General features: G+C 43.1%; 1 protein-coding gene across 1 annotated transcript in view; it reads right to left on the bottom strand.

Annotated features, from left to right (window-relative positions):
* NF1 (neurofibromin 1) overlaps positions 1-27064 on the bottom strand; it is a 232623-nt gene that overhangs the window by 49379 nt on the left and 156180 nt on the right. The window contains exons 37-40 of the mRNA XM_083379640.1: positions 9678-10110; positions 7332-7672; positions 5138-5340; positions 478-671 (exon numbers count right to left, since the gene is read on the bottom strand). Coding sequence (XP_083235766.1) covers positions 478-671; positions 5138-5340; positions 7332-7672; positions 9678-10110 — 1171 coding nt within the window. The remainder of the gene's footprint in view (positions 1-477; positions 672-5137; positions 5341-7331; positions 7673-9677; positions 10111-27064) is intronic.

Genomic DNA, 27064 nt, shown 5'->3' with positions numbered 1-27064 from the left:
AACCTATAATCATTTGAACTACCTGGACTCCTGATTTCCTGTGCTTGACAAGGCAAGGCTTAGTCCTCCTTTACGCACAGAAGCTGCCTGGGTGACCTTGGTCCAATCCTTTCCTTTTGGCCCAAGTCAGTGTCAGGTTCTACGTCAGGCTCTGCAACCAGCCAGTTCATAAATAAGAGCCCTTATCTTATCTTGTAATGATAGCTTTGTTGAAAAAGCTAGGTGAGCACTTTGGAGAAACCACCAGATCCTACCACCATAGGGAAGAAATGCTAAAGAAAACAATGGTTCTGAATAGAGGACACTTGAGTTTAGCATATACCCTTTCAATAACTTGGCAGAAATAGCTTTTGGGGAGGATATTTAAGTCAAGCATAGACATATAGTTAAACATACAGTGAAGAACATGTCATACATATATTGTTTATTCTTCAACCAAAAACTGAGGGGGGGGGGGAAACCAGTCAAAAACAGTACCTGTCCCAAACTACCCCATATCTTGGCTTGAATGGAAGGATACATCTGTTTCTCATTTATTGTCATTGTGATAAGCTTATCAAGAATCGCTGTGACTCGCTGGCGCCGAGCATCATCATTATGTTTGCAAAAGCGGACCAGATTCAATAACCAGGGAGTCATATATTCCAGACAGAGATGTTTTAGTTCAATACCTGAAATTCAAATAAACAGACATATTAGAAAAAAAAGTCTCGCACAAAAGTTTGCCCAATTATCTTCTGGAACAAAACTTGGTAGTTATGAAAAAGCAAAGTGTGCTGGAAAGACAGCAAATAATGATTTCTCTCTGCCGAAGGGTCCTGGATTGGTGATCTTCAGACCCCCCATTCTTGAAAGGCAAGTTGACTTTGGCACCAAAAGTAGCGTGAGATACGGTGCTAAATGACAAAAGAAACTAACATCTCTAGGTCTCCTGCAATGAACCCAAATGGGCCTTGGGCTGCAGATCAAAGACAGGGCACCTTCAAACACAACGATGCACATACCAGACTTCATGGATAAGACTCTCCAAATATTAGAAGGGCTGACAGCACACTCTTGACTTTGTAATCTTCATTGAATTCCTTCAGCAAGTTCAAGAAGAGAGACATTTATATGGTTGTTTCCCAACAGAGAGTTGTTTTGAGAGGGGAAATGTGCCCATGGCGAAGGAATCTTGGTTCTTCCCCTTGCCTTTGTTGTTGTTGTTGTTAGCTGCGAAGTCGTGTCTGAGCCATCACGACCCCATAGACAACGTTCCTCCAGGCCTTCCTGTCCTCTACCATCTTCTGGAGTCCATTTAAGCTCACGTCTACTGTTTCAGTGACTCCATCCAGCCACCTCATTCTCTGTCGTCCCCTTCTTCTCTTGCCCTCAACCTTTCCCAGCATTAGGCTCTTCTCCAGTGAGTCCTTCCTTCTCATTAGGTGGCCAAAGTATTTGAGTTTTAGCTTCAGGATCTGGCCTTCTAAAAAGCAGTCGGGTTTGATCTCCTCTAGGACTGACTGGTTTGGTCGCCTTGCAGTCCAAGGAACTCGCAGGAGTCTTCTCCAGCACCATAGTTCAAAGGCCTCAATTCTTTGGCGCTCAGCCTTACTTATGGTCCAACTTTCACTGCCATACATATAATTTCCCCAACAATACCGGGAAACAGAATGCACAAAGAATAGAATAGAGCTGGAAGGGGCCTTGGAGGTCTTCTAGTTCAGCCCTCTGCTTAAGCAGGAGAACCAATACCATCTCAGACAAGTGACTGTCTAGTGTCTTCTTAAAAATCTCCAGTGATGGAGCACCCATGATTTCTGGAGGCAAGCTGTTCCACTGGTTAATTGTTCTCATTGTCCTTAACTCTGGTGCTTTGGAGAATAATGTGACCCCCTCGTCTTTGTGGCAGCCCCTCAAATACTGGACTAGTGCTATCATGTCACCCCTGTTTCTTCTTTTCTTTAAACTAGCCAAACCCAAGTCCCACAGCCATTCTTTGTATGTTTTATTCTCCAGGCCTTTGATCATCTTAGTTGCTCTTCTCTGATTTTTTCCCCCAAACATTGGCTGCAATATTCCAGCTGTGGTCTTAGTAGGGTTTTACAAAGCGGTACTAATACGTCGTGTGATCTTGATTCTACACCTCTGCTTATACAACCCAGGATTGTATTACTGCTGACTCATGGTCAAGTGATCGTCCACTAGGATTCCAAGGCCCCTCTCACAGTTACTGTTTTTAAGCCAGGTCTCGCCCGATCTGTACTTGTACCTTTGATTTTTCCTTCCTAAATGTAAAACGTTGCTTTTCTCCACACTGAAAGTCATTTTGTTGGACAGGGCCCATTGTTCAAGTTGGTCAAGATCTGTTTGGATCCTGAGTTTTGTCTTCTGGGGTGTTGGCTACTCCTGCCAGTTTGGTGTCATCTGCAAATTTGATGAGTTCCACTTCAATTCCCTCATCGTGGGAATTGACAGGCCAGACAATTTTCTCCTATCCGTTCCATGAACCGCTAATGCTCAGCCTTCTCAGTGAGACTGAATTGTAAGCACTGGGGAACAGTTATTTTCCTTTACCTCCCACGCTTCCCACTGCAAGAGCAGAAGTGGATGTCAGGTGGGTGGGTTGGAATTTATTTTGAGCTTACAGACTCATCATGCTTTCTGGGGAAGAGGGAAAGAAAGAGAAAGGCTTCTACTATAACCTGGGCCCCGAAGAAGGAATGAGCAGGTGATTAATTTGCCATCTTCTCAATGAAAGCAGCATGCATCATCACTTCTCAAATTTCACATTCCGGATTGAGGAGTGCAAATTTTCAGCAACCTATCTCCTGGGTGTTGGCCCAAGTCTGAATACAATTCAGAACCTGTACCCTAAGTTCAACCCCACAACAAATGGCATTTCCGAACATCCTCCCATCCCCCTTCTTTTACCGTTTCCTCCTATTTTATCTATTTATTAAGAACATTTATATGGCTGCCCAACTCGTGGTGACCACAGGTGACTTATAGAAATAAAGCCTCAGGAAGATCAACACCACTTCACAAGTTCACCAGGGAGGCCACGCTTAAGGACCACCTAAATAAAATATTTAGGAGGAGCAATTGTTAATGATCTCTGCCTACTCAGCTAACAAGCCTGAGAAATGACACCACTCTTGAGACCTACGTGGGGTCCCCCTAACCAATTCTGTCTGACTGAAGAAGCTACTAGGATAAGCAGCGAAACATTTCAAACAAAAAAGAAAGGGAAGTTGCCAGACTCTTTGAACGAAACAGAGATCATTAAGAAGCTGTAAGTGGCAGAAGAAGTTCTTTCTGCTTATATCTGAGTTAGCATGCCTCTTGCCATCCTGGCGAGGGAATTCTGGGAGTTGAAGTCCACACATCTTCCAAGTGGCCAAGGCTGAGAAACGCTGCACGAAGCATGTCAATAACTCTGTCTACTCATAGATGTATATTTTTTTAAAGCTGGAGCTGGGATTACATTTCCCTATGTACTGTGTAAGAGTGGCCTATTTTATTTTTCATGTGCTGCCAGATTTGTAGAATTAATTCAGGGTTCCTAAAAATGTATTTAGCTCTACCTTTTCAGGGTTTTTTTTTAAAAAGAACAATTCTCATATTTCAATGTAAACCTGCCTTTTATTAATTGCTGCACTCTTGGATTCACTAAAACTCTTAACTTTACTTAGTATGTGCTTGGGTATGTTGCCTGCATGCACATTTCTCCACCTCTACAACTGTACATAATGCCTTCATTTTTATTGCATTATTGCTACAGTGGCCACTGTCGCATCCTCTCCCACCTGGCAGTAGCCACACTTAGTCCCGCCACACTTGTGCTGCAATAGCTCCTTATACACTTACTGGCCTGCTTAAGAACTGCCTGGGACTTGTGACTTTCTGCTGGCTTCCCCATTGACTTTGCTTGCTGGAAGCTGTCAGGAAGTTGCCAGGAGGTCCTTACTTAATGACTCATGATCCTTGCTTAATGACAACAACGGGGATTGCCAGGATTGCCACTGCTAAGCAATGTGGTCATGCGACCTCTCACTTTTCGACTGCATTGCTTAGTGCAGACATGTCAAACTCGCGACGTCACGTGACGTCGCGCGACCTATCGGAGCTTTTTCCCCATTGCCGGCAATGGGGTGGGCGCGGTTTCGTCGCGATGCCTCCAGCCCGCGGGCCGGCAGTTTGACACCCCTGGCTTAGTGGCAGAAATACTGGCTCCAATTACCATTGTTAAGTGAGGGTGTCAATGCTGCTAACATCGAATGTTATTGCTTGACATGAGATGAAGAAGTAGCTATTTCATATGTTAAACTTGTGTATTGCTTTAAGACTTGTGTATTGTTTTAGTTTAAAATTGGTGGGAGGGAAGAGTAGGAATGCACTCTGAAGGCCATTTGTCTCTCTAAAGAAGATAACGCAGGGGTGTCAAACTCAATTTCATTGAGGGCCGCATCAGCATTGCAGTTGCCCTCAGGGGCCCGGGTGGGTATGGCCCGGGTGGGCATGGCCTACTGGGTGGGCGTGGCTAGAGTGCGTATGGCCTACTGGGTGGGCGTGGCCAGCTCTACATCATTCGCATCAAGGGTGCCTATGGGGGCCTGGGCAGGAGTGGGACAGATCTGAGGGTCTCTGGCAGAAAGAGGGTCTCTGGGCCAGGGCCAAGGCAGTGGGGGCTGTTCCCTCACTGTTTCTAGGATGGCTTCGCGGGCCGCATGAAACCATTTTGCGGGCTGGATCCGGCCCCCGGGCCTTGTGTTTGACATGTCTGCTCTAATGGAAGGGAAGTTGATTCTTTAAATTAATTGGAGAATATGATTAATGACAAAATTAGAAAGGTGGAGAATTGTGTTTAATTATATTGTGCAAGGGGCGGAGATTTCAGATTCCAGCTTCCTTCGAGCAAGCATTTGCCGGTGTATTAGGCTGAATAAAGGAATTTCAAGGTAAACAAGGCCTCAGAGTCACTTGAAAAGCCCAGACATTGGAAACTTGACAGAGGGTTCCCTGTATTGTTACTATTATTTAATATAGCCACCCCTCCACTGATCCCCAATATCAGCGCTGCTGATTTCCTCAATGCAGCTATCAAGCCATGGCTATTACCTTATAAAAACTGGAAAAGCGAAGTAATGTTACTTACTAGACTTGCTAAATCCGGAAATGCATTCTTCCAAAAACTCTAGGGTAAGGTGGGGCTCATTAGCTGCCAGAGTCTTACTAATGGAGACAATGAAAAGAGTGTTGTTTGCAGGGATACAAAGACCTGACGTTTCCAGTAATTGGCCTTCAATCTTTAAATTAAAAGTACAAGTTAAGGCACAGAGAAGATTATAGGCCGCAGACCTGCAACAAAAAATGAGGAATGCATTAAAAAAAAACGTTCCCTTGGTAAGGTCCAGAAAGTCTATGTTCAGAAACCGATTTCGTTCTTTCATTCGTTTATCCATCCATCCATCCATCCAATCATTCATCCATCTACCCATTCATTCTTTCAATCAATTCATTCAATTTCTATGACTGTCCAACTCAACCAAGTGATTTCTTAACACTGATATCAGCCTATTTGGCCTCTGACACCCCCCCCCCCCCGAATCAACTCAAGAATCTTATTTGGTCAGCCGTAGGAGGGTCTCTCCATTAGATGACGATGAAATCTACATAAAACCAACACGTGAGAGATTGCAGGTGGTCCTCAACTAACATCTGTTCATTTAGTGACCATTCAAAGTTACAACAGCACCAAAAAAAGTGACTTATGACCGCTTTCACACACATGACCGTTGCAGCATTCCCACGGTCACGTGATTTGAAATTCAGATGCTTGGCAGCTGGTTCATATTTATGACAATTAGGATGTCCCAGGGCCACATAATCCCCTTTTGTGACATTCTGACAAGCAAAGTCAATGAGGAAGCCAGACTGACTTATAGACCACGTGATTCAGTTAACAAGCATACAGGTAATCCTCAACTTACGAACCCAATTGAGCCCAAAATTTCTGTTGTTAAGTGAAGCACTTGTTAAGTGAGTTTTGCCCCATTTTATGACCTTTCTTGCCACAGATGCTAAGTGAATCACTGCAGCTGATAAGTTAGTAACTGTGATGACCCAGGGCACAGCACAGAGGCAATGCAAACAGTTCTTTTATTGCTCCAAATGCTCCCACGTTTGCTGGCAAGCCTAAACAAAAGAACACACACACACACACACACACACACACACACACACACACACACACACACACACAAACACCCCTTCAGCCAACTTTGGCTGAAAGCAAGTTCAAATATAGTCTGATTAGCGTAAGAAAGTAGTACTCCAGGCCATAGAGATAACAAGGGGGAAAACATAAACTTAACAAGTTGTTTGAATCCTAGCTTGCCTGAGCAGTTTTTCAAAAGAGAGAATCCAAAATACAGTCCTTTAAACATTCAAGCAACGTGGTCAGTCAGTCCAATAGTCAGTTTCCAAGCGTCCAAAACAGAAGTCACAAAACAAGAGGTCAGCAACAATGCACAACACTCCAAGGAATCAGCGTTTGTTCCCGACAAATGCCCCTCCCCACAGCATCTCCCTAAATCTCAATCTCCAGGTGTTCCTCCTGGAGAAGGGCAGGGACACTCTCCTCCCGAGTAGTTGAGCCTGCCTGCGTTGTTCCCTCTTTCTCTCCACTCTCCGTCCTCTAGGATCAGGTGGGGGTGGCCCTTGCTCATCGCCTGAACTCTGCCTCCCCTCTTCCTCCTGTCCCAATCCTGAAGGGCCCTGGCCTGCTTCGGCCTGCTCCTCCCCACATCCCTCCGAAGCCGCAGACCCCTCTCCCTCGGGCCTCCAGAGGGTCCCCTTCCAGTTCCTCTTCCTCCGCCGATTCAGGCTCAGACGGAGGCACGACAGTAACCCGGTTCTTAAGCGAATCTGGCTTCCCCACGGACTTCGCTCGTCAAAAGGCTGCAAAAGGGGATCACATGACCTCGGGACACAGCAACGGTTGTAGGTATGAACCAGTTGCCGAGCATCTGAATTTCAATCACATGACCATATGGGGATGCTACAAAGGCTGTTAACAGAGAAATGATCCTAGGTGACTTTTCTCAGTGCCGTTGTAACTTTGAAAGGTCACTAAGTGAGCCGTTGTAAGTCAAGGACTACCTGTATGGGGTTTAATAGCCGTGGTGAGTAAAGGTCGTGAAACGGGACACGACTCACTTAACAACTGCCTGGCTCAGCAAAGGAAATTTCGGGCTGAATTGCGGTCATAAGTCCAGGACTATCTGTGTAGTTGGGACTCGTTCGACACCAGGCCTCACAATCCCTCCACAAACGACAGCGACACCTACCGTAGACTTGGGTCCGAGCTCCCTAGATTAAGCAGCGCGATGTTCAGCAGGGTTCCGGGCACATCCTTGGGACGGATTTTCGTATGTTGCGGTATGGAGTCGGGCTGGGATAATTCCCATCGTGTCCGTATATGAATGATAGACTGTACAATAGCTTCGCACTCCTGGTGCATGAAAGTCAGAGGAGTGCCCTGGTTGGCAATGGTTAGGGTGAACTGGTTTTCATCCACAAGGCAGATTTCCTCTATTTCCGAAGCGTAGTAAATGTCGTTCAGGAACACGGTCTGGCCCAGGACTCTTGTGCGCTCAGCTGACGTCACCTGGACAGCCGTGGAGCCAACCTGTGGAAGGCAACGAGTTTGGGTGGGAGAAAAGAAAAAAGAAGCACTAGCTAAGGCAGGGGTGTCCAACTTGGCAACTTTAAGACTTGGGGACTTCATCTCCCAGAATTCCGTAGCCAACCATGCTGGCTGAGGAATTCTGGGAGTTGAAGTCCACGTGTCTTAAAGTGGCCAAGGTTGGATACCCCGAAGTTATAGTGTTCTCTTACGGAGATAAAAGGAGATTTTTTTCGTCCCGTAGTAGGCCGTAATATTCTTTTCAAATGTTTTGAGAATGCAGGATGGCAACCGATAAAATAGGAAGGGACGTATTTTATTGTTTCAATATGCATAATCATCTGGAATCCAAATCAGTCCGTCTTAAGGGTCAACTTTTTTCAAGTGGAAAATACTACTATTTCACCTGTCTTACTACACGTAGCTAGTTAAGTTAAAGCTACAGCCACTGAAAGCTCGGGCAAAAAGCTCTGGATATAATATTAGGTTTCCACTGACCAGTTGTGTCCAAATCTAGGATGCAGTCCTCATCTCCCTTTCTTGGCTGAGGGAGCCAGTATTGTACGAAGATATTTTCTGTGGTTATATGGCCAGCAGGGCTATACGGCAAAGGTGCAGAGAACGCCGTTAACTTCCCACCGAGCTGGTAACTCTTTTATCTACTCGCATTTGCATGCTTTTGAATTGCTAGGTGGGCAGGAGCTGGGACAGGAACGGGAATTCAACCGATTGTGCAGTGCTCTGGTCTCAAACCCGGGCTTTCCGGCTGACAAGTTCAATGTCTTTAGGTGCTGAGCCATCACCCCCCTCTCAGATATAATATTATGCTTGTTTAATTCTGGGAGTTGAAGTCCACCTATCTTAAAGTGACCAGAGTTGAGAAGCACTGTTTTAGCACCTACTGCAAGATACCAGATTGGGGAAAAGCTGCTGTAAATGCCAAAAATACAGTTAACTGGGGCTGCCTCTGAAGAGCATTGGAAGTTCCAGTTGGTACAAAATGCAGCAGCCCGCATGGTTTTGTGCAGACCTCAGTGTGCACATGTGACACCTCTCTTGTGGGAGCTTGCATTGGTTGCTGATTTGTTTCTGGGTGCAATTCAGGGTGCTGGTTGTCACCTTTAAAGCCTTTTATGGCTTGGGACCAGATTATCTGTGGGACTGTGTCTTGCCGGTCATATCTACCTGACCCACTAAAGTGAGGAGGCAAGGAATGTTGTGGGTCCCAACCCCTAAGGAGATGCGTCTGGCGGGACCCAGATGAAGGGCCTTCTCTGTGGTGGCTCCCTCTCTCTGGAACATCATTCCCTCAGAGATTAGACTGGCCCCAATTTTAGCATTCTTCCAGAAGGCACTGAAGACCTGGTTCTGCCAGCGGGCCTGGGGAACCCAAAGTCGGATAGAGCCCAGCAAATGGCTAGTTTAATGTGTGCTGTTGCTGGGATAGGGTAGGGGGTGATTATATTATTTTATTTTTCCTCTTGTGATTTTATTTTTTATAGGTTGTTATTGATGTAAGCCGCCTTCAGTTGCCATGTGCGAGTAGGCGGTGATACAAATCTAATAGATAGATAGATAGATAGATAGATAGATAGATAGATAGATAGACAGACAGACAGACAGACAGACAGACAGACAGACAGATAGTATGAGACTTAGGTAAAGGTAAGGTTTCCCCCGCACATGCGTGCTAGTTGTTTCCAACATGAATATGGATGGTGCTCATCTCCGTTTCACATGGTCATGTGGCCGGCATGACTAGACGCCAAAGGTGCATAGAACGCTGTTACCTTCCCACTGTAGTTGTCCCTATTTTTCTACTTGCATTTTTACATGCTTTTGAACTGCTAGGTTGGCAGAAGCTGGGACGAGTCACAGGCGCTCACTCTGCTACGAAGCACTCGGGATTCGACCCGCCGAACTGCCGACCTTCTGATCGACAAGCTCAGCATCCTAACCCACTGAGCCACCGCGTCCCTAGGGTTATTAAAGTAAGTATGAGACTTACTTTAATGGAAACTTTGGTGTCTTTGTGAGCCAGTTTGAGGGCATTGTGGAAAACTTTCAGGTCTTCTTCCAAAGCCAAAGTAGCCGCAGGAAGTTTCTGCTGGTCATGGTCTATGTGCTCGGCCAATTTCCCAGGCGAGTCAATGAAAATGAGCCTTTTGCTGCCTTTCAGGCCCGTCAGGAGCCGCTCATGGTACTTGGTGTACTCCCTCACCCACGAGTTGCAGTTGTAGATGAAGACGGCAGAGACGTTTTCGTAAGCGAATCCTGGGAAAACTACAAACCACTTGGACAGGAAGTCTGTTTTGAAACGGTTGCTGGGCCCGGCGTGGGTGAGGTCCACGACGATCTCATATGGCTTGGCGTAGTAAGGCTTCAGTGTCAGCAAAACATGATATATCAGCAGGTCCCCATTGATTTGGCCAGTCTTAAACCTGGATGGGGGAAAATAAATCACAATGGAAATCAATGATAACAATGGAAAATAAATCACAATGAAAATCAAATGCCTTGATTTATTTATTTGTGAATTTATATATCAATTTAGTCAATTGATTGTAAAAGATATATAGGCTACAATACAGTAATCTATCCTTTTGGCTTGCCTGAGCTGCGATGAACAGGAATTGTTTTGGGCTGCATATAAAATATCTAATATATAATAGTCAATATATATAAATCACATACTAATGTTAGAATTTTACAAATCTTGTGGGGCCACATTTACATTTTCCAGGGCCATATGTGTAGGTTGTGGGGTTGGATAAAACCAAAACAAGAACAATACAGTCATACACACTAAAATCTAACACAACATATACATATGGCACAATGGATCCCAGAAGTAATAATTCTATGCCTGGTACTGGGAAACACATATATTCATGTTCCAAGCTACCTGGAAAATTAAATTCTTATGAGCCTCTAGGAGGCTATAAATAAAGGTAACTATCAATAAGAAGTTATATATTCCAGAAGTAGCATTCCCCAAGCTGGTGCTCTCTAGATTTCCTTAAATCTAATTCACAACATCCCCAGCCAACAGGTAGTCCTCAACTTACAACTGTTCATTTAGTGACTGTCTGAAGTTATAACAGCAATGAAAAAAGTGACTTATGACCATTTTTCACACTTAACAACTGTTGCACCATTCAGATGCTTAGCAACCGACTCATGCTTGTAAAATAGATGATCAATAATAAAGAAATTGTGTTAGCGTATTCGTGAAGTTGTTCTGATTCTTTGCACTTCACATTAGGAAATAATCATTAACAATAGGGGATGAGGTATTACCCCCTGTTGATAGGGCTCGCAACTTGGGAGTCCTCCTGGATTCACGGCTCAGTTTGGAAGATCATATAGAAGCCGTGACCAGGGGGGCTTTTGCCCAGATTCGCCTGGTGCGCCAGTTGCGTCCCTATCTGGACCGAGATGCTCTACGTACAGTCACTCATGCGCTCGTGACCTCCCGGTTAGACTACTGCAATGCCCTCTACATGGGGCTGCCCTTGAGGACCACCCGAAGGCTTCAACTGGTGCAGAATTCAGCCGCGCGAGTTTTTTTTTTTATTGAAAAGTTTTAAAATACAGTTTTCCTTTAAAAAACCCCCCTTCCCCCTCCCTGCTCCCCCCCTACCTCCCCCCAGCCTCCCCCCTCCCCCCTCCCCCCCTGCCTCCCCCCCTGACTTCCCAGAGCTAAATACAAGGTATATATATATAAAAAAGCAATCAAACAACCATATACTAACAACTATAAATTCTAAAATCCATCACTCTCTAGCTTATATAGGATAAAACACACCTTAGCAATATTAAATATATATAAAAAATTAGAATAGAAAAAGAAAAAAAAACGAAAGAAGACTTATTCGAATGCTACATAAAACTTCTTAACCCTATACTTATTCTGGATAAACTCAATCCATTTTCTCCATTCCATAATATAATGTTCTTGCGAATGATCTTTCAAATAGGCCGAAATCTTCGCCATCTCTGCCAGGTCGGAAACCTTTAAAGTCCATTCTTCTATGGTCGGCAGTTCCTCTTTCTTCCAATATTGACCTATCAAAAGTCTTGCTGCCGTAATTAAGTTCAACATCAACTTGGTGTCCACAACTGTAGCGTCTGCAATTATTCCCAACAAAAAAAGTTGCGGACAAAACTTTATCCTCTGTTTAAAAATCTTCTGCATATTCCACCAGACTTTTATCCAAAAAGCCTTAACCTTCTTACATGTCCACCATATGTGAAAATATGTTGCATCTTCATCACCGCACCTCCAACATTTAGGCTGATAATTCGGATACATACTTGCAAGCTTTTTAGGATCTAAATGCCATCTATAAAACATTTTGTAAAAGTTCTCTCTTAGATTTTGAGCTTGAGTAAATTTTACGTTCCTCACCCAAATCTTTTCCCACGTGTCCATTGTGATAACTTCCTGGATGTTTTGGGCCCATTTTAACATACAATCCTTAACAAGCTCTGTTTCTGAATCAATCTCTATCAATGCAAGATATATCCGTTTGATATGTGCTGGTCCCTGATTTCTAATTTGCTTTATCAAATTTTCATCAGTCATTGCAAATCCATTTTTCTGGTCTTCTTTCCACCTGGCCCGTAATTGAATATATTGAAACCAAGTTTGAACAACCTTCTCTTCTCGCAAGAGGCTATATGATTTCAAACACCAAACATTCCTTTCCAGGCTTAAAATTTCCTTGTACGTAGTCACATCATGTTTGAAACCAGCATGTATATTTTCTATTGCGTGTTTTGGAATTGTCCACAATGGTATCTTGCTGCTTAACTTATGTCTATACTTCTTCCAAACTCTCAGCAATGCCTGTCTTAAAATATGCATCCTAAACACAATATCTACCTTCTTATCATACAACAAATATGCATGCCAGCCAAACAACAAATCATGGCCCTCAAGATTTAATAACCTCAGTTGCGTCAAATTAATCCAATCACTTATTCCTACTAATGCAGCAGCTTCATAATATAATTTAAAATTAGGCAATTTAAGGCCACCTCTCTCACGAGTATCCTGCATAATCTTAAGTTTAACTCGTGGCTTTTTCCCTGCCCACACAAATTTATTGATACCACGCTGCCATTCCTCCAGGTTAGAATCTTTCTTAAGAATCGGTATCATTTGAAATAAAAATAAAAATTTGGGCAGGACATTCATTTTCACTGCTGCAATCCGTCCCAACAAAGACAATTGCAATTTTTGCCAACTCTCCAATTCTTTTTGAATTTTCCCCCATAGTTTTTCATAATTATTTTTATATAGCTTTGTATTAGAGGGCGACAAAATCACCCCCAAATATTTAACCCTTTTAACAATCTCAAATCCAGTTAATCCTTCTAAGAGAGCCTTCTGTGAAACTGTCATATTTCTAGCCAAAATTTTAGTTTTCTGTGTATTTACTTTAAATCCAGAAACCTTCCCATATTGTGTTATTATCTCCATCAGGTCCACAACAGAGTTCTCTGGCTGGGTCACTGTAACAACCAGATCATCTGCAAATGCTCTCAATCTATAGTCCTGATCTCCAACTTGTATCCCCTTAATTTTTTCCGAGTTCCGAATCTTAACCAATAATATCTCTAATGTTAACACAAATAACAAGGGCGATAACGGACACCCTTGCCTTGTGCCCTTCTCAATATTACATGCTGCTGTCAGGCTATTGTTAACTATGATTCGGGCAGTTTGTTTTTGATATAATGCCCTAATCGGTTGTAAAAATTTTTCCCCAAAATCCATTTTATCTAAAACTTTCAACAAAAATTGCCAATTCAATTGATCAAAGGCCTTTTCAGCATCTAAAAAGATTAGCGCTGCAGAGATCTGGTTGTGTCTTTCCAAAAACTCTAACACATCAACTATATGTCTCACATTATTTTTCATTTGCCTACCACTAATAAACCCCGTTTGATCCCCATGAATCACCTGTTGCAGAACCCTCATCAGTCTATTAGCCAAAACCGTAGCAAATATCTTATAATCTGTATTTAAAAGTGATATCGGTCTGTAATTTTTAACTTGAGTAGCATCCTGGTCTTCCTTCGGAATCAAAGAGATAAAAGCTGTTCTCCAAGACGGTGGCACCTTTCCCCCCCTCTGAATTGTCTGAAACAATTCCTTTAACGGCTTTATCATCTCTAATTGTAAATTTTTATAATAGGCCGCAGTCAAGCCATCCGTGCCTGGCGCTTTATCCACCTTCAGTTCCTTAATTGCTGTAAAAATTTCTTCTTCTGTAATCAGTTGATTAATCCCCTCTTTTTGTACTTGCGTAAGAACCGGGATGCTAGCATTCTCCAAGTATATATCAATATCTTTTACAGTAATTTCCTCTTTAGTATATAATTTCGAATAAAAATCCACAAAAGCATCCTTAATAAGATTCTGTTGAAACACAACCCTTCCTTTATACTCAATCTTATCTATATTAGAGGCCCTTTGTTTTTTCCTCAGTCTATAAGCTAACCATCTGCCTGGTTTATTAGCGTTGCAAAAAGTATTGTGCCTAGCAAACCGCAGATTGGTCGCCACTTGATCTGCCATTAATTTATCAAATTGTCCTCTTAGCAGTCTAATAGCCTCCTTGATCTTCACATCCTCTGGGTTCAAAATCAAAGCCTTTTCTTTTTCCTTTATTTCATTCTCCAGTTCTTTCCTTCTAGTTTCCACTGCACGTCTATGTCTATTATTCATATATATCAACACCCCTCTCATATAGGCCTTGCTAGCATCCCAAACCATATCCATAGAGGTACCCTTATTCATATTAATCTCAAAAAAATCCTTCATCCGCTGTTTGCATTCTTCCACATTTCTCTGATTTCTAAACAAATTCTCATTTACGCGCCACGAGCGCCTATCTCTTTTCTCCTTATCAATCTCCAACCAAACTGGACTGTGGTCAGAGATAGTTCTTGCACAAATCTTCACCTTTTTAGTTCTCAAAAAAAAATCATTAGTCAACAAAATAAAATCAATCCTCGAAAAAGATTGGTGTCTGTCAGAATAAAAAGTATAATCCTTCTCCTGCAAGTGTCTCTCACGCCAAATATCTCGCAATTCCAGGTCATCCTTCATTTCAAAAAAAGATTTAGGCAGTCTAGCATGACTTGGAATGCGCTTAAAAGCTCCAGCCTTATCCAACTGTACATCCAAAACACCATTCCAGTCTCCCATAAAAATAAAAGATTTATAATCCAACTGGGTAAGCTTTGTGTGAAGTAAGCTAAAAAAGTCAGCTTGTTGTTGGTTAGGTGCATATAATCCAACTAAAAGCGTCTTTTTACCTTCTAACAACAGCTCAATCATAACATATCTTCCATGCTTATCTGCTTCAATTAAGTCTGCTGTTAAGGCACTTTTAACATAAACAACCACTCCATTTTTCTTATTCTCTGCAGAAGCAACAAATTGCGTACCCAGTCTCGAGTTCAGTAAATGCTTTTGATCCAAAACTCTAATATGCGTTTCTTGCAAACATATAACATCTATCTTAAATTGTTTTAAATATTGAAAAACTTTCTTCCTCTTCTGCGGTGAATTTAGTCCATTAACATTCCAGGTTAGAAATTTAGTTGCCATGCATATCCTCCAAAAGCTCTTGGACCACAGCTTTGATAGGACTAACTTCTTTAGGCCGTGCTCCTCCCACAGCTTGACTATATGTACGTTGTGAAGAATCTGAAGACTTTTGCTGATCTTGTTCTTTTATTTTCTTTGCTCGTTTTAAAGCAGCACGCGTTACTCTTTGCTCTCTAGGATCATCCAAAGAAATTGTAGCTTGATCTCCTCCAGCACCACTTTCCTCTGTTTCATCCTCTTGATGTTCTCCTTCTCCAGATCCCTTTCCAGCTTCCAGAAGTGTTAATGGGGTTGCTTTTAAGACATTATTGTAGAAATCACGCGCTTGCTTCACAGTAATCAGCCGATACCTTTTACCTTCATGCATCACCATCAGCCCATCTGGAATCTCCCATCTGAACCTTATATCTCTTTGCTTAAGCTCATGCACGAGAAATGTATAGTCCTTCCTTCCCCTTAAAATCCTTGGAGGGATTTCTTTTAAAACCAAGACTTCTTGTTCAGCAATCACCACTTTAGCATCATAGGCAGCTTGTATAACTTGATCTCTAATTTCTCTTTTTGCAAAATAAACCACCACATTTCTAGGCAACTTTCTCTGTCTGGCAATCCATGAATTCACCCGAAACACTTTATCCATAGCTGCTCTTATTTCAGATGCTGGCTGATTCAATACCACTTCAAGAGCCTCAGAGATCAGCTGCTTTAAATCTTCTTTAATATTCTCTTTTAAACCTCTGATTCTGACAGCAAACTGCATCTGGTAATATTGGGCTAGGCTTAACTCCCTTTCCACTTTGTCTCTTGCATTTTCATTCTCCCTTGCTTTTACTTCTAATATAGCATTCCTTTGAGCCAGATCATCCACTTTTTCATCTAATTCTTCCACACATTCCGCCACTTTATGCACTGAAGACAAAATGTCTACCTTCATCACACTGAACTTCTGTTCCATCCTCTCTTCCATTCTCTCCTCCAATTTCTCCAATTTTTCCTCCATCTGTGCAAATTTATCAGCAATTGATTGATTAATTGATTCCAAAAGTACCTGGGCATGTTTATCCAAAGCATCTCGCAAATCCTTCGATGTCAGCGCTTCAGGAGGGTGCAACGCCTGTAGTGATGATTGTTGCACCGGCGAGGATCCACCACTCCGAAGAGTTTTAGGGGGAGGTTTCGCCGCCATCTTTTAGTCCTCAATTATGACGCACTTTCACTTAAAGTTTAAAAAGTCCAACAAGCTCGAGAGTATAGTAAAATAATCCTCTTCACCTTTTCCTCTTGTACCGCTCTGCCTGCTCCTTTAAATCATAGTCCTTTCTTCAGGCAGGGATGGTTCGCAGACGCCTGGCTCTGCTCCAAGAAGTTCGGAGCAGAGACTCCGGCCAGCTGGGAGCAACCCAGGCTTCGGGGGAGTTCAATCCTTCAGCTGCCCAAGCTCCAAGCTCAGGCGGCCCCGGAGAACTCTACCCCTACCTGGGGCCTCACCCCCTCCTCTTCTCTCGAGGAGGGGGCTTCAATTTCGCCCGAACAGCTGATCGGCGCTGTTTCGGGCGAAAAAACAAACAGCTGAGCCGCGGGCAGCCCGGGAAGGCTGTCTTCGGCGCCGCGCCGCCACCGAAAGTCTAGCCGCGCGAGTTTTGATGGGAGCTTCCCGATACTCCCGTGTAACACCTCTTCTCCATGAGCTGCATTGGCTTCTGGTTGCCCTCCGGGTGAGATTCAAGCCCTAAATGGCTTGGGTCCGGACTATCTAAGGGAACACCTGCTGCCGGCATCATCTTCCCATCGTCCTGTGCACCCCCACAGGGAGGGCCTTCTCAGGGTACCGCCGGTTAATGAATGCCGGCGGGTTATTCCCAGGGGAAGGGCGTTCTCTGTGGGTGCGCCTGCCCTATGGAACCAACTACCCACAGAACTTAGGACTGCCCCCGACCTTCGCTCATTTCGCCGGGACCTGAAAACTTGGCTCTTCGATCTGTTTGGTCCAGACTGTGGGGTTGTTAATTTAACTGGGTTTTAGATTTACTCTTGGGGCTTGAATTTAATTTAAATGTTTTATTTGTTTTTAATTTTTTGTATTCATGGTTTTAACTGCCCTGTAAACCGCCCTGAGTCCTACGGGAATAGGGCGGTATACAAATCCAATAAAATAAATAAATAATAAATAATAAAATAAATAAAATAAATAAATAATGCTCTAATTTACAAAGTTACTGCAAGGACTACATGATACCCTGTAGAAAGTGCTTTCAACATTCCTAAGGCCTATGTAGTCCATCTTATTTGGCAAAAATTTCCTACTTTAGCTTACCTTGAAAAAAGCTAAATAGGTTTGGATCTGGTTAGTGCAATGTTCCCAACCTTGGCTACTTTTAAGACTTCCAGACTTCCCTAGCCAGCTCTGGGGGAAACCACCAGGAAATCCATATAATAAGCATGACTTAAGGTGTTTTCACCTTATTTGTTATTTACCTTATTTAAAAAGTATATTTGAGAGCAAAACAGTCAATTGAAATAGTCCATTGGATTGAGATGGGCGGCTATAGAAAAATGAATGAATGAATGAATGAACAAAATACATGACACTGACAGGCATTCTCAAACATGGATTTCAAGTCTTTTATTAAACAGATGGGAATATGTATGCAATAAGAACCTGCCTGAAGAATGGCCTTTGGAACTTATTCAGGAGAAAGCCATTTGACATTCTGAGAGTAAACCCCCCGAAAGAGGGCTTCTGGACATCACTATGGTGGAACAGATCTAGAAAGTATAGGTTATATTACAAGAGATCCATATATTCTATGCTTTACTGCAGCTTTCTCCAAGCACATGCCATCCATATGCACTGAGCTGCAACCCCACAATTCCCAGCAAATGACCATTTGGTGAATGGGGTTCTCCTCCACCTTGGGGAATGCTGCGAAAACAGCATTAAAATAAGCTGATATATGAATCAGAAAGAAAGATTATTATGGACCCTGTAAAAAAAGATAACGGTGTCCCTGCGGATTTTACTCCACTAGTTGTTGCCACGTATAGGGGGATGGTGCCCATCAGTTTCAAGGTCACTGAGCCAGCACTGTCTGAAGAGATTTCCGCAGTCACATGGCCAGCATTGCATCAGTTTGCACGCTTTTGAACTGCTAGGTTGGCAGGAGCTGGGGCGAGGACAGGTGCTCACCCCATCGCATGGCACTCTGGTCTCGAACCTGGGCTGCTGGCTTTCTAGCTGACAAGCTCAGCATCTTAACTGCTGAGCCACCACATCCTCATTATTGATCCTATGGAGGTCTTCTTAGTCCAGCCTCCTGCTCGAGCAGAAGAACCTATACCCGTGGTGGCAAACCTATGGCACGTGTGCCACAGGTGGCACGCAGAGCCCTCTCTGTGGGCAGATGTGCCATCGCCCCAGTCCTAGGCCTTCAGCTGGGTTTTATAAAACCTTTTCGCTTTAGGCCTCTGCCGCCGTGTACAAAAAACAAAAACAAAAAAAGAGGTTCAATCAATCAATTTCAACTTCTCGTGGGGAAAAAAAAGATCTCGCAAAGTTGGAATTGATTGATTTAACTTTTTAGTCCCACCCAGTCTGCCGTTACCACCGCAGCCACGCCCACCCAATGGGCCACAGCCATCCAGTGGGCCACGCCCACCTGGCACCCGACAATACATAAGCGGGTTTTGGGTTGCAGTTTGGGCACTCGGTCTCTAAAAGGTTTGCCATCACTGACCTATACCATTTCAGACAAGTGACTGTCCAGTCTCTCCTTAAAAACCTCCAGTAATGGAGCGCCCACGACTTCTGAAGGCCAGCTGTTCCACTGGTTAATTGTCCTCACTGCTAGGAAGTTTCTCCTTAATTCCAGGTTGCTTCTCTCTTTGATCAGTTTCCAACCATTGTTTCCTGTCCTGCCCTCTGGTGCTTTGGAGAATAGTTTGATGCCCTCTTCTTTGTGGCTGCCCCTCAGATATCGGAATACTGCTATCATGTCGCCCGTTTCTTCTTTTCTTTAGACTAGCCAAACCCAAGTCCTGCAGCCGTTCTTCATATGTTTCAATCTCGAGGCCTTTGATAATTTTAGTTGCTCTTCTCTGAACTTTTTCCAAACTCTCAACAACTTTTTTGTACTAGGGTGACCAAAACTGGTTGCAGTATTCCAGGTGTGGTCTTACTAGGGTTTTATAAAGCGGTACTAATACTTTGCGTGTTCTTAATTGTATGCCTCTGTTTATACAAGCCAGGATTGTTATTAGCTTTTTTCGGCTGCTGCTGCACACTGCTGGCTCATAGTCAAGTGATCGCCCACTAGGACTCCAAGGTCCCTCTCACAGTTGCTGTTTTGGAGCCAGGTCTTGCCCAATCTGTACTTAGACCTTCGATTTTTCCTGCCTGAATGTAAAACTTTGCTTTTCCCCACACTGAAACTCATTTTCTTGGATAGGGCCCATTGTTCAAGTTTGTCCAAGATCTTTTTTGGAACTTTTCTGGATCCGTATGATGACATAAGTGGCTTAAGATGACACACACAAATGCAGTTTTTCCACAAAATTCAATGATGGGCAGAGAACTTCGTCCAGAAGAAATAACAACAAAAGAATTACTCCATAGATGACTGAGAAATTGAGCCCACTGGACATTGACAAACAGAAAACCGGAAACTATCTCTCAGAAAGAGTTCCACATGAAATCCCTATTGAATTGTGTAGTCTGCAAATGTTCACATTACGTCCATGCTTAAACATGAGAATGAGGTCACTTATGAGAGCTGAGCTGTTGTAATTAAGTTAACTACTGGCATTTCCATTGCCAGCCTGGCTATTAATGAGATAATAATTCAGACGCTTAATTTGCTGGTAGCTGAGATGTGGCGTTGTGCTACTTAATTGGATGTGTCCAAGAGCATCCAAATGATTAGAAGGAGATGAGCAGAAATACTTAAACACCTTCAGGATATCAACAAGTTCAACTATATAATAAGTCCAATAAACATAAACATAAAGCAGTTCTTTTAACCTAGTTAAAAAGCTTCACTGTTGTGTCAGGAAGAAGAAAAAATCTTAAACATATCTAATGCAATAGATATACTGGCAGATATTAACCAAATCTGGATTCCAAATCTGAAGGTATAAGTAATACGTTAACACTGGAACAGCTGAGGATCTCCTGAATTATTATTTTTTTCCTTACAGTTGAAATAACGCACTCAGAATTTGAAATAGTTCTAGGATTAGAAAAATACTATTTTCTGGCTAATCGTTTAACTGGGGTGTAACGCTTTTAAATGTACTTTATCAGCCACAGCTGTTTAAGATCAGAAATTTGTTTGGAAAGATTATTATCATTAATAAGATTCAGAGAACTCATCTGATAAAAATGTACTCTCATCTTTCCCTGACTCTTTCAAAAGTATTTATTCAGAAGGTCCTATCATTTAGGGTCTTCTGGTGGGCACATTTATTTGTCTGTGGATGTATGGGACATCTCTGTGTGTTTGCCCACATGGGAAAGGTAGACAATGTGGTGTGTGTGTGTGTGTGTGTGTGTGTGTGTGTGTGTGTGTATACAGAAGACAGACAGACACAGAGTTTATATACGTTGTATATAAAATTGCCATTATCAGTGCTCAACCAGCTGGTAGCTCCTGGCTGATCTCAAAAAAAGCTAAGCAGGGTCAGGTCTGGTTAATACTTGGATGGGAAGCCATTGGAAATACTAATGCTGTAGGTTAGATTGGGAAGTAAAAAATTTTTTTTAAAAAAATCCCAGGGGACACGGCAAACCATTTCCATGTCGTTGCCAAAAGAACTAGAGAGCCATGTTCATCAGACCACCAGGGACCAAGCTAACTCAAAGGAGACTTTCAATTTTGCCCAGCTAAATAACTGGTTTCAAAAATGAAAACGAGCGAATCCTGGACAGACCGTGGTTAGGAAAGCACCAAGAAATCCCCAGACAGCTAGACCAGAAACTGCAAAGGCTTTTTGGAAGAGGGCAACGGCAAGATACTTCCTCATTTTTGCGAAGAAAATTACATGAAGATCTTCACGAAGTCAGGAGTTGAACATGACTCATAGGGAGACTTTATTGTTGAATCTCGGTTCTGTATGGAGTCACAAAGCAAAGTATCCATAAATGGTCACTACAGTACTGATGAAATTCAATCCCACTCAATGTAGCTAGAATGTTCTGAATCAATAGTCTATATATTCTACCTGTCTTTTCTTATGGAGGCTTTTTCTAACAGTTGTCCCAAAAGATCCTACATTTCCTTTTCTCCTTCCATGTAACACCTTGACAAGCTGTTGGTCTAAATATCATGCTCTTGGCTTGCCTTCCACAGGGTGCCACATATTCAATACCCCCATTTATCCAGATCAACTCTACTTTTTTTTTAAAATTCCATTTATATCCCGCCCTTCTCCGAAGACTCAGGGCGGCTTACAAGCTTAGCAGTAGCCTTCATTCTATGTATATGCCTGCTTATTAGGGCTTTCACACACACCCCCAAGCGGCATTATTACAAAGTCAGCTTAATTGCCCCCAACAATCTGGGTCCTCATTTTACCTACCTCGGAAGGATGGAAGGCTGAGTCAACCTTGAGCCTGGTGGGATGCGAACCTGCACTAATTGCAGGCAGCTGGTGTTACTTAAGGAGGCATTAGCCCACTGCTCCACCAAGGCTTAGGTGGGAAGCTTAGGTGGGAAGCTAACTAACTTAACATTGAGAGCCACTTTGGTATAGTGGTTAAGGTGCTGGCCTAGAAATTGGGAGACTTAGGCACCAAAGCCAATTGGGTGACTTTGGGCCAATCATCAGGAGACTGTGAGTTCTAGTCCCGCCTTAGCCATGGACCGGGATGCCCTGTGCACGGTCACTCATGCGCTCGTGACCTCTTGTCTGGACTACTGCAATGCTCTCTACATGGGGCTTCCCTTGAAGACCACTCGGAGGCTCCAACTGGTACAGAATGCGGCCGCGAGAGTTGTCGTGGGAGTTTCCCGGTACTCCCATGTTACACCTTTGCTCCGCAAGCTGCATTGGCTACCAGTTATCTTCCGGGTGAGGTTCAAGGTTTTGGTGATGGTTTTTAAGTCCTTACATGGCATGGGTCCGGAATACCTCAGGGACCACCTGCTGCCGGCGTCGACTCCCCTCCGCCCTGTGCGTTCCCACAGAGAGGGCCTCCTCAGGGTGCCTCCGGTCAGGGAATGTTGGCTGGTGGCCCCCAGGGGGAGGGCCTTCTCTGTGGGCGCCCCGGCTTTATGGAATCAACTGCCGGTCGAGCTCCAGATGGCACCGGATCTCCGCTCCTTCCGGCGCGGGCTAAAGACCCATTTATTCGAACAAGCTGGCCTGGCCTGATGGGGGAATGTCAGGGTTTTTATGGGTTTTTTATAATTGATTGTTTTAACTGGGCAATTTATTTAATCTTTTTTAACTTTTGTATTTCTATTTATATGCCCTGTTCACCGCCCTGAGTCCTTCGGGAGAAGGGCGGTATAAAAATCCAATAAATGAAATGAATGAAATGAAAGACGGCTCGCTGACTTTGGGCCAGGAATTCTCTTAGCCCAACCCACCTCACAGGGTTATTGTTGTGGGGAAAATGGGAGGAGGAAGGAGTATTGTGTGCATGGAATTATTTAGAAAAATCATAAAAGTGGGATAAAAAAGAAATAAACAAAGTACACGAGGAGGACAAGGTGACATGCAGAATTCTTCAAACCTGACATTTCTTGGCCTCAGGTTAGAGGAATGTATATAAACTATAGTATGTTATAGGGACAGCCACATTAATCTATTCCATTGCTTAGAACAGGGGTCTTCAAACCTGGCCCTTTTATGACTTGTGGACTTCAACTCCCAGAAATCTTCTGGCTGAGGAATTCTGGGAGTTGAAGTCCACAAGTCACAAAAGGGCCAAGTTTGAAGACCCCTGGTTTAGAATCTGAAAAGCAAAAGAGAAAGAGACCTGGTATTAAAGCGAACACAAGTAAAACTGAGCAAAAGTAAGGCCTCTGACACAAACCCCCGAGATGTTTTTGTGCTTCATTCTGCAATCTTGACAGCAAACTTGAGCAGAATGGCGATGGTTCCTCCTCCACACCTTCCCTTTTCCCTCTAGCACATCACATTATGCTTACAGCAGAAAGGAAATGTGTCATCTCTGTGGTTTAGTATTTCTAAATGGAGAACTAAACACCATGTTTCAGACGCACATTCTCTTTTAATATATAAAAACATCTCCAACATCCAGGCGGCGTCACGGTAGACAAGAGAAAAATACCTCTGGGTTAGATCATCACCGATTTGCACAACTATACTTTCTGCTGACATCTTCTTCCAGGTAAGTCTGCATTACTTCTGACATGATAGCAGTGTTCCAATATTTGAGAGGCTGCCACAGAGAAGGGTGTGTGTGTGTCTACCTATTTTCCAAAGCACCAGAATGCAGGACAAGAAGCAAAGAATGGAAACTAATCAAGGAGAGAAGCAACCTAGAACTAAGGAGAAAATTTCCAGACACTGACAACAATTAATCAGTGGAACATCCTGCCTCCAGAAGTTGTGGGTGCTCCAACACTGGGAGTTTTGAAGAAGAGATTGTCTGGAATTTGTCTGGAATGGTATGGGGGGGGGGTTTCCTGCTTGAGCAGGGGGTTGGACTAGAAGACCTCCAAGGTCCCTTCCAACTCTGTTATTCTGTACTCTTGTTATCTTTCCTTCTATACTTTTCAACTTGCTCTGTACCACAGCTTATAGTAGTACAAAAGAAACAAAAGTCTCTTACTGAGATTGGCTTAGACTCAATGCAGGAAGCTTGTGGAAAAAAGAAAACAGGGCATGCTCCTAATGGTATCTCAAAGGTTATTTACACAGGAAAAGAGAGAGGGAGAGAGAGAGAGACAAGAGAAAAATGCTTGGAAATTGGAAAGCTATCAGGAACCCGTCAAAGTAACTAGGGCAAACCCAGCAAAACATTTTCTCAACAAAACAGACACACAAGTCAGAGTGAGCTAAAGTGGATGAGGGGTTCTGCCTTGGCTTTTGTCTGCTTGGGGGTAAAATTCTGAACTCTACTATCAAGCACCACAATTAACAGTGGGAGCTTTGTGCTGGCAGTGGCAGCACTGTACACAGACAGCTCTGTAATAATCAAGGCATGGTAAGGTTAGACATCTGCAGATGCTCTCAGTACAATGTTAATGATCCAACATCTTTGCAGCTCAGTGTTGGAGGGGGGGAAAAAGAGCCACCCAAAATTGGAGTGACTCAGTAGCTAATGTATACCGATTTACTACACAGTATTATTCTGGTTTTCCTTATGAAATACAAATGGGATGGGGGTTTAGGTGGGGTAGGGAGGGAAAATAGCAAGGCTTCTCAGAGCCCATGCTTTTTTTTTGCCTGTATAAAATCTCACATTTAATCCACGGTACCTCTGTCTTGAAGAGGATAAGAAAAGACTAATACTGTTCAGACTAGCCACCTGATCCAACCTGTTGAGACTTCTGGCATTTGCCCAGAATTTCAATCAGCTATGGGTGGTAAGAGAGGTCTCAAATCACACACAGCGAGACTAACATAATATAGCAACAAAGAGAAGAGCAACTACGATAATTAGGGGACTGGAGGCTAAAACATACAAAAAACGGTGGTAGGAATTGGGTATGTCTAGTTTAATGAAGAGAAGGACGAGGGGCGACATGATAGCAGTCTTCCAATATTTGAGGGGCTGCCACAAAGAAGAGGGAGTCAACCTATTCTCCAAAGCACCTGAGGGCAGGACAAGAAGCAACGGATGGAAATTAATCAAGGAGAGATCCAACCTGGAATAAAGAGAAATTGTTCTGGTGAGAACAATTAACCAGTGGAACAACCTGCCTCCAGAAGTTTTGAGTGCTCTAACACTGAAGGTTTTTAAGAAGAGAATGGACAGCCATTTATCTGAAATGGTACAGGATTTTCTGCTTGATCAGGGGGTTGGACTAGAAGACCTCCTGGGTTCCTTCCAACGCTGCTATTCTATAGGGTGAGCACTTTTTTATTTTCTCGGGTTTTTAGGAATGATATCCTGTTGAAATGCTTTTTAATGCCTAGGGGGGGAAAAGGTCATGGCATTCATTCCAATTTTATCAAAACCTAACACACTACAAATAATTTCCACCCACCTTTTCCCCAAATATCTACAATGACTGAAAGCTAGAATTTGAATTATGTACAATCAGCCTTACAACTTGTGCCATTTATATATGTCTTCCTTAGCCTCAAAACATACAGGAATGTTAAACCAATTCATCAGGGTCAAGAAGACTGGTAGTGTATTAAGCTTGGGGAAGTCTTGTGAATTGATGAAAGCCTAAAACCAGGAGGCACCTCAACCCATTCTACTCAGCAATCCTCTACCTTTTAATTTTCTCTATAAACATGTAAATTAAACATACCATGTGCCATTCATGCTTACAGTTAGGGTTATCTTAAGAAAATTGGTCTAAGAACTAAAGCCAAAATTGTTATAAATCTAAACCCAATTCTATCATATTGCCTTTTTGCAGGTAACAAGATATCTCATAAACATGAGGCTGTTTGATCACATAGGCTTAGGATTCCTTTTGGGGATCATCCTTCCATCCTGCTCACAAGTAAGAGTGACAGCTGATTTGATGACAACTGGATATCCTTCTGATCCTACTTCTCAGCCTTCAACATACCCCAAATCAAATTCTATTCTTATGACATTGGTTTCACAGGAGACAACCACTTACGCAACACAGACTTTCACTTCCAAATCTATTGCCACTGTTAGATCCAAGCAACTAACAGGGACGCCCACCTCTACAGCCCTACAATTATCTTCAACATTTCCAACAGAGGGGCTGTCTTCTTCCTCTGCTCTCGCTAATACAGATGCTGAACTCTCAACTCTAGATGAGGATCCAACTAAAACCAAACTCTGTGAAGGGAATTACAAACAACAAATGCTGATTTGCCTCATCATAATTGGGGTGCTTGCAATCATTTGTGTGGGCCTGCTCTTGGTCATTGTTGTCATGGCAAGCAAACTAGCCTTCGAGAAGAGAAAAAAGCCTAACAAGCGTTTTCCTAGGAGTAACGGTGATTTTCTAAGTACCAACAGCTTGTGGCCAATTGGATTAGACACGCTAGAGAGGTTATCCACTGAGAACCCAAAGCCCCAAGGCCTAAGCATGGAGAGACCAATAGAAGGAGGGCAAGGCAAAAAGGGGGATGACGTCAACAAGAAACTGATGAGTGAAATAGCAGATCGACAGAAGCAGAAGGAGATATCAGCAAACACATACAAAACCATCATCACCACGGTTGAAATTTAAGCCTCAGTTAAGACTTCTTATTTGGGAAGAGAAGAAGAAGCATGGAAAAATCTGTGGGCAGAGATACTGGTTCCTGGGTGCTGGTAATTTTTTAGTACTATACATAGTAAGGTAGCATTATCTCAGACCATGTGAGGGTTAATGTTCACATCAGAAGTCAAATCATCTTCAGAACTACTCAAGGATGAGGATGGTTTCATTTCAACCAAAGCCTAACGTGCACAAAGATAGCAGAGTTGGCTACAGCTTGAGAAGACAGAGCAAATGGTTCCCATCTCTATTTATACCTAATCAGAAGTACGGCTGAAACTGGCTTTATTAATAACACAATCTTAAATATGCAACGTCCTCAGATGTTCAGTCTTCCTTCATTACAGCCCGAAAGCTGGACTTCGGAGACGCTGCAAGCAC

The sequence above is a fragment of the Vipera ursinii genome (genome assembly GCF_947247035.1).
Source record: "Vipera ursinii genome assembly, chromosome: 1".
NCBI classification, from domain to species: Eukaryota; Metazoa; Chordata; class Lepidosauria; order Squamata; family Viperidae; genus Vipera; species Vipera ursinii.
This window is presented reverse-complemented; position numbering and strand designations above follow the sequence as displayed.